The sequence below is a fragment of the Oncorhynchus tshawytscha genome, linkage group LG24, assembly GCF_018296145.1.
Source record: "Oncorhynchus tshawytscha isolate Ot180627B linkage group LG24, Otsh_v2.0, whole genome shotgun sequence".
In the NCBI taxonomy this organism is placed as follows: Eukaryota; Metazoa; Chordata; class Actinopteri; order Salmoniformes; family Salmonidae; genus Oncorhynchus; species Oncorhynchus tshawytscha.
In genome coordinates, this window is record NC_056452.1 from 28,487,062 (window position 1) to 28,502,347 (window position 15,286).

Genomic DNA, 15,286 nt, shown 5'->3' on the forward strand with positions numbered 1-15,286 from the left:
AATAACCCCCTATCTCCTTGAGAAGTCCTAATAACACCCTATCTCCTTGAGAACAGTCCTAATAACACCCTATCTCCTTAAGAACAGTCCTAATTACACCCTATCTCCTTAAGAACAGTCCTAATAACACCCAATCTCCTTAAGAACAGTCCTAATAACACCCTATCTCCTTAAGAACAGTCCTAATAACACCCAATCTCCTTAAGAGCAGTCCTAATAACACCCTATCTCCTTAAGAGCAGTCCTAATAACACCCTATCTCCTTAAGAACAGTCCTAATAACACCCTATCTCCTTAGGAACAGTCCTAATAACACTATCTCCTTAGGAACAGTCCTAATAACACCCTATCTCCTTAAGAACAGTCCTAATAACACCCTATCTCCTTGAGAACAGTCCTAATAACCCTATCTCCTTGAGAAGTCCTAATAACACCCTATCTCCTTGAGAACAGTCCTAATAACACCCTATCTCCTTAAGAACAGTCCTAATTACACCCTATCTCCTTAAGAACAGTCCTAATAACACCCAATCTCCTTAAGAACAGTCCTAATAACACCCTATCTCCTTAAGAACAGTCCTAATAACACCCAATCTCCTTAAGAGCAGTCCTAATAACACCCTATCTCCTTAAGAGCAGTCCTAATAACACCCTATCTCCTTAAGAACAGTCCTAATAACACCCTATCTCCTAAGAACAGTCCTAATAACACCCTATCTCCTTAGAACAGTCCTAATAACACCCTATCTCCTTAGGAACAGTCCTAATAACACCCTATCTCCTTGAGAACAGTCCTAATAACACCCTATCTCCTTGAGAACAGTCCTAATAACCCCCTATCTCCTTGAGAAGTCCTAATAACACCCTATCTCCTTGAGAACAGTCCTAATAACACCCTATCTCCTTAAGAACAGTCCTAATTACACCCTATCTCCTTAAGAACATTCCCAATTACACCCTATCTCCTTGAGAACAGTCCCAATAACACCCTATCTCCTTAAGAACAGTCCTAATAACACCCTATCTCCTTAAGAACAGTCCTAATAACACCCTATCTCCTTAAGAACAGTCCTAATAACACCCCATCTCCTTAAGAACAGTCCTAATAACACCCTATCTCCTTAAGAACAGTCCTAATAACACCCTATCTCCTTAAGAATCTCATTTGACATGGGGGAGGGTACCAGTAAACTTTCCGATCAAACGTTATCAATGTAGAAGCAAAAAAGTCATTTTACATAATTTGATATGGTTCCATGCGAATATCATCCAATTTCATTGAAAAACTGGATTTTGACTGTTCATGACCTTTAAAAAACAACACAACTAAGTGACGCAAAACCTGCGACCCAGCAGTTGGATCATCTAAATAACTCAGTGTATATATTTTTTGTAACCCCTTAAAATAAAGCCTTATAAAATACATATTGTATTGTGTTTAATAATTAAACTGGTAATAATAACATATTCACTTAGGATCTCACTTGGTGAAGTCCATAGGATGGAGCAACTCTGTCGTGAACCAATTCAAGGCACTCTGGGAAATATGCAAATAAAGCATTAGACTAAGCAGTGTGTTAATTCAACACAGTTCAGTGTCTATACGGGTCCACACATTCAGTGTTAATTTAACACTGGGGAATTTGCTATGTACTGTCATCCTAGCCGGTTTAAGTTCCTACTGACTCATCCTTGTACTGAGCCTCCATTTTGAAAACACACAGGCTTTACCTAAGCAAAGAACACAAATATTGACCTTAATAGAATGTCTTTACCTTATTAAACATTCTTAGCAGTCATTAGATTAATTTAACTCAAAGACATCATTCTGATCAGTCTAAGTGCAAATGTCAACAAAGAAAGTAAAATCATTACGGTGCTGCGTTGAGATTGGCTGACGGTAAAACCATGTGACCAGCTCCGGGCGCTCTCAATCTCATTTCCTTGACAAAGCCATCCACTCACCTCCCTGCTAGCCCTGCCTGCCTGCTCTGGCCAATCCTTTCATGCCTTCAACAGCCTGGTAGGCACTCCCTTTTTTTAATGAGGGGAGGAGAGGAGAGAAATCACAGCAAAAGTGTCCTACCAAGCTGCCAATCTTGCAGATTCCACCAAAGGCATGTGTTTGTGGAGGGAGTTTGTTCCAACTGCATGCTACAGCTTGCCTTGTAGAGTATAGACCTTACAGCTCTGTAGGGCAGACTCCGCATGGAGCTGAAACGTAATTTATTGCAGCATCTGGAGACCCCCAGTGCTGGTCATGGTTTTGACAGACCTTCTGTGTTACAAATGTCACTGAGGTCCTCTACTTTCATTTCTCTAAATCTTTCAATTTCTTTCCTTCCCAAACAGGATGCACACACCATCTCTCTAGACTGTTCTGTCTGTCTGTCCGTCCGTCCGTCCGTCCGTCCGTCCGTCCGTCCGTCCGTCCGTCCGTCCGTCCGTCCGGTCTGTCTGGTCTGTCTGTCTGTCTGTCTGGTCTGTCTGTCAGTGTGTTACATTCAGTGTGTTCAGTGTGTTACAATTCACCTCGGCTTCCCTCATTACCTCACTAACACTTGACTTAAACCTGCAGGTATGTAAATGCTTGTTTATAACTTGTTATAAACATGTATGAACAATTGAATGGATTATTATTAGAGAGCTTATAGTATGTTCCTGAAGTGACACATTACTGCAATCACACTCCGCTCAGACAACAGCGGACAAAGAGACTCCAAACCAACTTCAAAGCAGAGCTAACATACGAATAAGTCAGTCTTCAGATAATTCCCTGAATTCACCTCACAGTCAACACCCCACTGCAAACCCACATGCAGTGTCTGAAAGGCCACCACAGGGGTTACGTTCATTATGGCACACTGTAGCAAAACAGTTCAAAACATTGTGTAACGGAAGCCGGGGAAAAAAACAAGTGTTTTTCTTATTGAACTAGTTCAGATAGATAATACTTTCAGATTCAGAGTGTTTATATATATTCGAGCTCCAACATGCAGAACTAGGTTAAATAAAATATAGAAAATGGTAATTTAAAAAAAACAATGGAAATGTATATAGCCCTATATACATCATAATAACTGTGGCTTCTCCGTTTCACTCTGTTTCGGGACGTCTTTCTTGAGTTCCGTGCCTAGTGAACACAACCCCCGTCTCACAACAAACACAGCAAACAGAGAAGAAGCACTGAAGGCCCTCTGTCTCACACTCTCCCTCATGCTGTGGACAGTACTAAAAGGCTACACACGGGTTATACCTCTTCTGCACAGCCAACAGTTGTGTGCTGCCGTCCATGTGATGTTGCAGACCAGCCAGCAGGGGGCTCACTGAATCACTCAGGCTCTCCTGATCTCTCTTAATCTCTGTTCTAAAATTTACACCGGGGACGGAAAGCACACCAGGACAATTTAGACGAAGGAAGTGTAAATAAAAAATGTTTAAATGCAGTCGTGAGGACTAAGGGCAGCACGCAAGCCTAGCAGTCACTACTGTAAAATCAATGCTGAAGAACAACACTCCATTGACATGGACTATATGCAGGAATGCTTTACAAAGTAAAAGACTTCATGGTAAAGCTGTGATCTATATTTCCTGCCTCTGAAGAATATGTAAATACTGTAGTGATTTGCATCGTGAATATAAATCTCATTTCATAGTAACAGGAACAGTCAACAACCAAACAGCAAGTCTGAAACTGTATACTGGTACTGCCAATGAGCTGAGTACAACAGCTTTACCTAACTTTACCTTATCATACCTAACCTATTCCTTATATATTCCTTACCTAACCTTTCCTATCTCTTTTCTTACCCTACCTAATCTTACCCATCCCTTCCCTAATCTTACCCATCCCTTATCTTATCTTACCCATCCCTTATCTTATCTTACCCATCCCTTCCCAAATTTTACCCATCCCTTATTTTACCCATCCCTAATCTTACCCATCCCTTCCCTAATCTTACCCATCCCTAATCTTACCCATCCCTTCCCTAATCTTACCCATCCCTTCCCTAATCTTACCCATCCCTAATTTTACCCATCCCTAATCTTACCCATCCCTTCCCTTATCTTACCCAACCCATCCCTTATCTTACCCAACCCTAATCTTACCCATCCCTTCCCCTATCTTACCCATCCCTTATCTTACCCATCCCTTCCTTATCTTACCCATCCCTTATCTTACCCATCCCTTCCCTTATCTTACCCATCCCTTATTTTACCCATCCCTTCCCTTATCTTACCCATCCCTTCCTTTATCTTACCCATCCCTTCCCTTATCTTACCCATCCCTTCCCTTATCTTACCCAACCCTTATCTTACCCATCCCTTCCCTTATATTACCCATCCCTTCCCTTATCTTACCCAGCCCTTATCTTACCCAGCCCTTATCTTACCCAGCCCTTATCTTACCCATCCATTATCTTACCCATCCCTTATCTTACCCATCCCTTACCTTACCCAGCCCTTATCTTACCTTACCTGCAGTATCCCTTACCTTACATGACCTTACCTTAGCTAAACCTTACCTTACCTACCCTTACCTTACCCACCTTGTCTTACCTAACCTTACCTATCCTTTACCTTACCTAGCCTATCCCTTACCTAACCCTATCCTATCTTACCTAGCCTACCCCTTACCTAACCGTACCTATCCCTTACCCAACCTTACCTATCCCTTACCCAACCTTACCTATCCCTTACCCAACCTTACCTTATCTTACCTATCCCTTACCCAACCTTACCTATCCCTTACCTAGCCTATCCCTTACCTAACCGTACCTATCCCTTACCCAACCTTACCTATCCCTTACCCAACCTTACCTATCCTTTACCTAGCCTATCCCTTACCTAACCGTACCTATCCCTTACCTAGCCTATCCCTTACCTTATCTTACCTATCCCTTACCTTACCCTATCCTACCTTACCTAGCCTACCCCTTACCTTACCCTATCCTACCTTACCTAGCCTATCCCTTACCTTATCTTAACTATCCCTTACCCTAAGGGAACGTACAAGCAAACAGGTCGAAACCAAAGCCACCTACCCAAGTGAAGTCCCCCAGTGGAGTTCAAGGCTGAGGTCTGTGCTGGGCAGAAAGTCGTGAGGGAACTCTAGATCCTCGTCTTCATCTCTCCTCCTCTTCTCCTCCTCTTCCTCAGTGTTCCTCCCTGGGACGTCCTGTAAGGGGTCGAGCCCCTGTTCTGTGGTTGAGGCTGGAGGCTTGGTACAGACCACTATGTTATCTGCTGTGTTCTTTTCTCCGTTCTGGTCGATTCTATCGGCGTGGACTTCAGCCTGGAGGAAACAACAACAACAACAACAACAACAACACAAGTTATATTAATGAAGCTGTCGTTCAACATGCTTCCAAAAAAAACAACTAAAACACGACAAGGCCCAATGCTGAGTCTAGTGAACGATGCTTCAACTGACATCCATGTCCTTTGTGTTCTGCCTCCACCCCCGGACAATCACAGAACCAGGTATAAAGCAAACCGAGCACCGCCTGTTTGTGCAGAAACACACCCTTTATTAAAACACAATAAAGACTGCCGAGTTTGCGTTGACTAATGTGAGGTTGGCCAATCCACTCTGTCAAACCTTATCATTTGCCAATGAGCCAACTTTTGATTACATTACATTACCCAATGGGATCAAAGAACACACCGTAGAGCTCAATGTCTCCTGTACGTAGTGTGTTCTATTGTTATTGATATGGGAACATTGCATATTATGATTTCAAGCAATATACAACCTAATGTACATAACAATTTGACGTACAATTAAATGTTCTGCTGCGTATGTTGTTTTATGGAGGACACACAACTGACGATCACACAACTTACATGGCAACATTAGAGTGTATGTCTCATGTATGACCTCAATCCAAGCACAACATAAAGTCCACTTGATCCCTCTGACAGATTGTATTTATGTTGTATAAATGTTGTATCTATTGTATAGTATAACTATTGTATAGATATTGTAAATATAGTATAACTATTGTGTGTATTGTATAAATAGTGTATATATTGTATAGTATACATATTGTATAGATTTTGTATATATTGTATAGTATAACTATTGTATAGATATTGTAAATATAGTATAACTATTGTGTGTATTGTATAAATAGTGTATATATTGTATAGTATACATATTGTATAGATTTTGTATATATTGTATAGTATAACTATTGTATAGATATTATAAAAATAGTATAACTATTGTGTATATTGTATAAATAGTGTATATATTGTATAGTATACATATTGTATAGATTTTGTATAACTATTCTAAATATTGTATAAATGTTATATATATTGTATAGTATATAGTATATATATATTATAGTATATATATATATATATAGTATATATATATTGTATAATACTCTAATGACTTGTTTCACCTGTCTTTATTGTAGTAGGTTACCTAGGTTACTCTAATGACCTGTTTCACCTGTCTTTATTGTAGTTAGGTTACCTAGGTTACTCTAATGACCTGTTTCACCTGTCTTTATTGTAGTTAGGTTACCTAGGTTACTCTAATGACTTGTTTCACCTGTCTTTATTGTAGTTAGGTTACCTGTACTCTACTTGTTTCACCTGTCTTTATTGTAGTTAGGTTACCTGTACTCTACTTGTTTCACCTGTCTTGTGCTTGTCTCCACCCCCCCACTCAGGTGTCTCCTATTTCTCCCCATTATCCCCAGTGTATTTATACCTGCCTTTTCTGTCTGTCTGTTGCCAGTTCTTCTTGTTTTCTCAGGTCTTACCAGCGTGTTTCCTGTTTTTCCTGTTCTCAAGTTCTTGTTTTCTAGTCTTCCCGGTTCCGACCGTTCTACCTGTCCTGACCCTGAGCCCGCCTGCCGTTCTGTCCCTGATTGACTCTGCCTTGGATTACCTGCCCTTTGCCTGCTCTTTTTGTTATAATAAATATTCTGAGAACACCTCCGGTGTCTGCATCTACGTCATATCTTGAGTCGTGATAGTACGAACTGGCTATGGCTGAGCCAGCAGACTCAGACCAGCTCCGCAACGATGGATCCCTCCAAGGAACCACCAAAGTTGGTGCGGCAGGGTAGCCTAGTGGTTAGAGTGTTGGAATAGCAATCAAAAGGTTGCAAGTTCAAATCCCCCAGCTGTCAAGGCCAAATCTACACTGGAGATGCTTACCAAGAAGACAGTGAATGAAAATGGCTGTCTAGCCATGATCTCTAACACTTTGACAGAGCATGAAGAATTTGAAAAGAACAATGGTAAAATATAGCACAATCCAGGTGTGCAAAGCTCTTATATGGGTAATTTTTCCAACAATTGTTTACAGACAGATCTGGTCTGATGAAACAAAAATAGAACTGTTTGGCCATAATGACCATCGTTATGTTTGGAGGAAAAGGGGGAGGCTTGCAAGCCAAAGAACACCATTCCAACCCTGAAGCACGGGGGTGGAAGCATCATGTTGTGGGGGTGCTTTGCTGCAGGAGGGGCTGGTCCACTTTACAAATTAAATGGCATCATGAGGAAGGAAAATTATGTGGATATATTGAAGCAAAATCTCATGACATCAGTCAGGAAGTTAATAAAGCTTGGTTGCAAATGGCTCTTCCAAATGGACAATGATCCCAAGAATACCGCCAAAGTTGTGGCAAAATGGCTTAAGGACATCAAAGTCAAGGTATTGGAGTGGTCATCACAAAGCCCTGACCTCAATCCCATATAAATTTTGTAGGCAGAACTGAAAAAGCGTGTGCGAGCAAGGAGGCCTACAAACCTGACTCAGTTACACCAGCTCTGTCAGGAGGAATGGGCCAAAATTCAGCCAACTTATTGTGGGAAGCTTGTGGAAGGCTACCCAAAACATTTGACCCAAGTTAAACAATTTAAAGGTAATGTTTTCAAATAGTAATTGAGTGTATGTAAACTTCTGACCTACTGGGAATGTGATGAAAGAAATAAAAGCTGAAATAAATGATTCTCTCTACTATTATTCTGACATTTCACATTCTTAAGATTAAAGTGGTGATCCTAACTGACCTAAGACAGGGAATTTTTACTAAATGATTAAATGTCAGGAATTGCGAAAAACTGAGTTTAAATGTATTTGCCGAAAGTGTAGGTAAACTTCCAACTTCAACTATATACTGTATGTAGTATGTTTATATACTGTATGTAGTATGTTTATATACTGTATGTAGTACGTTTATATACCGTATGTAGTATGTTTATATACCGTATGTAGTATGTTTATATACCGTATGTAGTATGTTTATATACCGTATGTAGTATGTTTATATACCGTATGTAGTATGTTTATATACCGTATGTAGTATGTTTATATACCGTATGTAGTATGTTTATATACCGTATGTAGTACGTTTATATACCGTATGTAGTATGTTTATATACTGTATGTAGTACGTTTATATACTGTATGTAGTATGTTTATATACCGTATGTAGTACGTTTATATACCGTATGTAGTATGTTTATATACTGTATGTAGTATGTTTATATACTGTATGTAGTATGTTTATATACTGTATGTAGTATGTTTATATACTATGTATGTAGTATGTACGTATGTAGTATGTTTATATACCGTATGTAGTATGTTTATATACCGTATGTAGTATATATACCGTATGTAGTATGTTTATATACCGTATGTAGTATGTTTTATATACCTGTATGTAGTATGTTTATATACCGTATGTAGTATGTTTATATACTGTATGTAGTTTATATATGTTTATATACTGTATGTAGTACGTTTATATACTGTATGTAGTATGTTTATATACTGTATGTAGTATGTTTATATACCGTATGTAGTATGTTTATATACTGTATGTAGTATGTTTATATACCATATGTAGTATGTTTATATACCGTATGTAGTATGTTTATATACTGTATGTAGTATGTTTATATACTGTATGTAGTATGTTTATATACTGTATGTAGTACGTTTATATACCGTATGTAGTACGTTTATATACCGTATGTAGTACGTTTATATACCGTATGTAGTACGTTTATATACCGTATGTGGTATGTTTATATACCTGTATGTAGTATGTTTATATACTGTATGTAGTATGTTTATATACTGTATGTAGTATGTTTATATACCGTATGTAGTTTATATATGTGTATGTTTATATACCGTATGTAGTATGTTTATATACCGTATGTAGTACGTTTATATACTGTATGTAGTATGTTTATATACTGTATGTAGTATGTTTATATACTGTATGTAGTATGTTTATATACGTATGTAGTATGTTTATATGTAGTATGTTATGTTTATATACCGTATGTAGTATGTTTATATACCGTATGTAGTATGTTTATATACTGTATGTAGTATGTTTATATACTGTATGTAGTATGTTTATATACTGTATGTAGTATGTTTATATACTGTATGTAGTATGTTTATATACTGTATGTAGTATGTTTATATACTGTATGTAGTATGTTTATATATGTAGTGTATGTAGTATGTTTATATACTGTATGTAGTATGTTTATATACTGTATGTAGTATGTTTATATACTGTATGTAGTATGTTTATATACTGTATATATACTGTATGTAGTATGTATATACTGTATGTAGTATGTTTATATACTGTATGTAGTATGTTTATATACTGTATGTAGTATGTTTATATACTGTATGTAGTACGTTTATATACTGTATGTAGTATGTTTATATACTGTATGTAGTATGTTTATATACTGTATGTAGTATGTTTATATACTGTATGTAGTATGTTTATATACCGTATGTAGTATGTTTATATACCGTATGTAGTATGTTTATATACCGTATGTAGTATGTTTATATACCGTATGTAGTATGTTTATATACCGTATGTAGTATGTTTATATACTGTATGTAGTATGTTTATATACTGTATGTAGTATGTTTATATACTGTATGTAGTATGTTTATATACTGTATGTAGTATGTTTATATACTGTATGTAGTATGTTTATATACCGTATGTAGTATGTTTATATACTGTATGTAATATGTTTATATACTGTATGTAGTATGTTTATATACTGTATGTAGTATGTTTATATACTGTATGTAGTATGTTTATATACTGTATGTAGTACTGTATGTAGTATGTTTATATACTGTATGTAGTATGTTTATATACTGTATGTAGTATGTTTATATACTGTATGTAGTATGTTTATATACTGTATGTAGTATGTTTATATACTGTATGTAGTATGTTTATATACTGTATGTAGTATGTTTATATACTGTATGTAGTATGTTTATATACTGTATGTAGTATGTTTATATACTGTATGTAGTATGTTTATATACTGTATGTAGTATGTTTATATACCGTATGAATGTGACTCTATATCATCTCATGCTGTGTTTCTTGCACAATGACAGAACGACGGAGATAGAGGAGAGAGCCATACCAAAACACACACACACACACACACCACCACAGCACGTGGCTAAAGGTCAGGCTACAGTAACGTTAGCCGTACACACAGAAGAAAACCCATTAGTGCTAGCTATCCTAGCTAACAAGCAGATAATGTGACATGTGGTCATAGGTCAACTTGGTCTTCGCTTATCCTCACAGGTCAACGTTGTGTCACAGTCCACACGGTATACAGTCATGTGTACTACCTATGGAATTCAATTGCCGTATAGAAAAGTATGAGTATGAGATGGCTCAGCCTAAATGTGTTCAATACCAACAACAACAACAAAAAATCAACAACACTTATCTCTACCTTTTGCTGATCCCTGCCTTGTCTCACCAGCCCTTCGCCTGATTTGGTGTGACTATATGGACCAGTCCTTTACATAACTACATAGACCAGTCCTTTACATAACTACATAGACCAGTCCTTTACATAACTACATAGACCAGTCCTTTACATAACTACATAGACCAGTCCTTTACATAACTACATAGACCAGTCCTTTACATAACTACATAGACCAGTCCTTTACATAACTACATGAGCCAGTCTTTTGCGTGACTATATCCAACAGTCCAAGCATACCCATAACATGATGCAGCCACCACCACGCTTGAAAATATGAAGAGCGGTACTCAGTGATGTGTTGTGTTTCTTTGACAGATGTTTTGCAGTATTACTTTAGTGCCTTGTTGTAAACAGGATGCATGATTTGGAATATTTTCACTCTGCACAAGCTTCCTTCTTTTCACTCCATCATTAAGGTTAGTATTGTGGAGTAACTACAATGTTGTTGATCCATCCTCAGTTTCCTCCTCTCATAGCCATTAAACTCTGTAAGTATTTCAAAATCACTGTTAGCCTCATGGTGAAATCCCGAAGCGGTTTCCTTCCTCTCCGACAACTGAGTTAGGAAGGATGCCTGTACCTTTGTAGTGACTGGGTGTGTTGATGCACCACCCAAAGTGTAATTAATAACTTCACCATACTCAAAGGGATATTCAGCGTCTGCTTTTGAAATGATGTTTTACCCATCTACCAATCGGTGCCCTTATTTGCGAGGCATTGAAAACACCTCCCTGGTCTTTGTGGTTGAATCTGTGCTTTAAATTCCCTACTTGACTAAGGGGCCTTACAGATAATTGTATGTGTGGGGTACAAAGATGGGGTAGCCGTTCAAAAAATCATATTAACCCCTAATATGGAACACAGAGTTCATGTAACTTATTATTCGATTAGTTATGCACATTTTTACTCGTGAACTTAATGTATTTATGCTTGCCATAACAAATAGGCATTAACATTTATTGACTCGCGACATTTCAGCTTTTCATTTCTAAAATTCCACTTTGTAACTGTCACGGATCCCTCTGGAACTTCCATTACACACACCTGTCCTCTATTCCCACGGATGAGTACTTGTATAAGTGGGCCCTTTGGTTTCCACTGGGCTGTCCGTTATTGTTACAATGTCCGTTGGTGCGTGTGAGTACCTGTGCTGTGTGTTCTGGGCTTTCGTGCCCTTGTGGATTGCGCAGATGATTACGGGTCTCGTTCCATGGTGTTAATCATTGTGCGTGTGTGTTATTTATTCAAGGTGCTCCTCGGCTCTTTTGTTTTGGGTTTCAACCCTGTGTTTTGTTCGTGTTTGTTTGGTCTTAGTCCCCGTGTCTTTACACGGCACGCCATAATTTGGGTACAATAAAAAATGAAAAAACTATTACTCTTTCCTTCGCCTGTCTCCCGAATCATTCATACCAGCATGGACAATTACAGGGTAATGTGTGACCAAAATCTACATTCTACATTTACAATCTACATTTCTACAATTCTACAATCTACATTTAATCCATTTTAAATTCAGGTTGTAACTCAACAAAAAAAATGTGGAACAAGTCAAGGGGTGTGGAATACTTTCTGAAGGTGCTGTCAGAGTGCAGTGTACCTTCCATCTCCAATGTCTTCTCACACTGTTAGGACCTAACTAGAGCGCCGGTAGTTTAGAAGATTCATTCTTCCCTTTAGATGGTGGTTCATGATGAACAAGGGTAGCACAGAGGTCAGGTGTGTTCTACTACCTGCAACCCACAGACACTTAGGGGAGCTATAGCTAGCTCACTGTTGTCTATGGAATTAGATTGATTGCTTTTGTGGTGTTTTGTTATTAGCATTAGCCTAGCATGGTTGGTTAGACAGAGATGCATTGGAATAGCTAGCTTTACACCTAACAATAGTATTTCCATTGACTTTAATGGTGGCTGCAGGAGCAAAACAAAGTGCCCCAAGTAATTAAAGTCAATGGAAATACTATTGTTAGGTGTAAAGAGTAGAATATAATTCGCCGGAGATTAGCTAGCTTTACACCTAACAATAGTATTTCCAGGTGTAAAGCTAGCTATTCCAATGCATCTCTGTCTAACCATCTCTGTCTAACCAACCATGCTAGGCTAATGCTAATAACAAAACACCACAAAAGCAATCAATCTAATTCCATAGACAACAGTGAGCTAGCTATAGCTCCCCACAGCTAACTAACAGGGCAGTGTGTCCTCTCCTGACTCAGTCTCAATGGTTTGACATAAAGAATAAGAAAGAAAGAAGACGAACAATAAACGAAGAAGAAGTCAGACAACAACAACAACAACAAAATGTCTCTGAAAAGTAAGCCGAAACATGTAGGGCCTAAAAGTGTCCAAACGCAAAGTTAAAGCCTCCCTCAACCTCACAAACCTCTACGGAAAACAGACGGCAGTCTTCAAACTAAAACAATTATTTATCTATTTAACAATTATTTATTTAACAATTATTTATAGTCCCTAAACTGTCACCCTGTCCTCAAAACCCCAATCAGACCTGCCAGTACCACAATGGATCCCTTCCTGCTCTGCACACTAACAACTGACTTGAAAGTTTTGAAAGCTCAAAGATCAAAGTTTCCCCCTCCCAAGTTAAAGCCTTTTTCCTTCCTCACGTCTCCATGGAAACAAGACGTCAGAAGAGGGCAACTTGGGCAGGTGATGATGCATTGACGCCTTAAAGTGTACGTCCATCTGGCAGCCATTGTTGTTCTCTTTAAAGGATTGTCGGCTCGCTGCTTGCTTACTGACCCTTAGAGGTTCACTGGGGTGGAACAGTGGACTAACTAAACCCCCTTCAGAGGTTCACTGAAGTCCTGTACATTACAGACTGGCTGCTAACTCACACAGAGAAAAATGTTCATTAGATCACTGTTGATGAAGTCCCATACATTAGACTACTGTTGATAAAGTCCCATACATTAGACTACTGTTGATAAAGTCCCATACATTAGACTACTGTTGATAAAGTCCCATACATTAGACTACTGTTGATAAAGTCCCATACATTAGACTACTGTTGATAAAGTCCCATACATTAGACTACTGTTGATAAAGTCCCATACATTAGACTACTGTTGATAAAGTCCCATACATTAGACTACTGTTGATGAAGTCCCATACATTAGACTACTGTTGATGAAGTCCCATACATTAGACTACTGTTGATAAAGTCCCATACATTAGACTACTGTTGATAAAGTCCCATACATTAGACTACTGTTGATGAAGTCCCATACATTAGACTACTGTTGATAAAGTCCCATACATTAGACTACTGTTGATAAAGTCCCATACATTAGACTACTGTTGATAAAGTCCCATACATTAGACTACTGTTGATAAAGTCCCATACATTAGACTACTGTTGATAATGACCCATACATTAGACTACTGTTGATAAAGTCCCATACATTAGACTACTGTTGATGAAGTCCCATACATTAGACTACTGTTGATGAAGTCCCATACATTAGACTACTGTTGATAAAGTCCCATACATTAGACTACTGTTGATGAAGTCCCATACATTAGACTACTGTTGATGAAGTCCCATACATTAGACTACTGTTGATAATGACCCATACATTAGACTACTGTTGATAATGACCCATACATTAGACTACTGTTGATAATGATACATTAGTACGGTGACCAGCACATCTCTCAAATATTCACTCTGGAGGAAACCTCTACAAGCGTATGCAAGAGCACGTAGGCACAAACACACACACACACACACACACACACACACACACACACACACACACACACACACACACACACACACACACACACACACACACACACACACACACACACACACACACGATCTGTTTCTATCACTCACTCACTCACACAAACACTCACACACACACACACACACACATGACACACTGATCTGTTTCTATCACACACACACACACACACGCACACACGCACACAATCTGTTTCTATCACTTACTCACACACACACATTATCTCTCACACACACACACACAAACACACACACACACACACACACACAAACACCCCTCCAGGATACGTTAGCCCATCTCTACCCTGACTTACCCAGCGAGCCGATAGACAGACAGATAGTGAAGGTCGCGGTCCACAGTAGTCTGCAGTACAGCTGTAGTCACACAGTGGTGGAAGTGGTCCGCCTCCTCCCCTTTACGTTAGGGCCGGGCCGTGTGCTATGATCCTGGCTGATGATAACAGAGGCACTGACATGCTACAACACATGCCGTGTGTCGCTGCTGATGTTCTCCCTGCCTCTCCTCCCTCTCCTCACCTGACTCAGCTAACTCCCTGCCTCTCCTCCCTCTCCTCACCTGACTCAGCTAACTCTCTGCCTCTCCTCCCTCTCCTCCCTCTCCTCCCTCTCCTCACCTGACTCAGCTAACTCCCTGCCTCTCCTCCCTCTCCTCCCCCTCCTCTTCTCCTTTGTG

At 38.9% G+C, this 15,286-nt stretch overlaps 1 protein-coding gene across 1 annotated transcript in view; it reads right to left on the reverse strand.

Annotated features, from left to right (window-relative positions):
* Positions 1-15,286, reverse strand: part of LOC112238782 (microtubule-associated protein futsch) — a gene marked incomplete at its 3' end in the record, with an annotated part of 56,266 nt that overhangs the window by 21,188 nt on the left and 19,792 nt on the right. Inside the window, exons 3-4 of the mRNA XM_042305724.1 lie at positions 5,046-5,296; positions 3,257-3,367 (exon numbers count right to left, since the gene is read on the reverse strand). Of these exons, the coding sequence (XP_042161658.1) occupies positions 3,257-3,367; positions 5,046-5,296 (362 nt within the window). The remainder of the gene's footprint in view (positions 1-3,256; positions 3,368-5,045; positions 5,297-15,286) is intronic.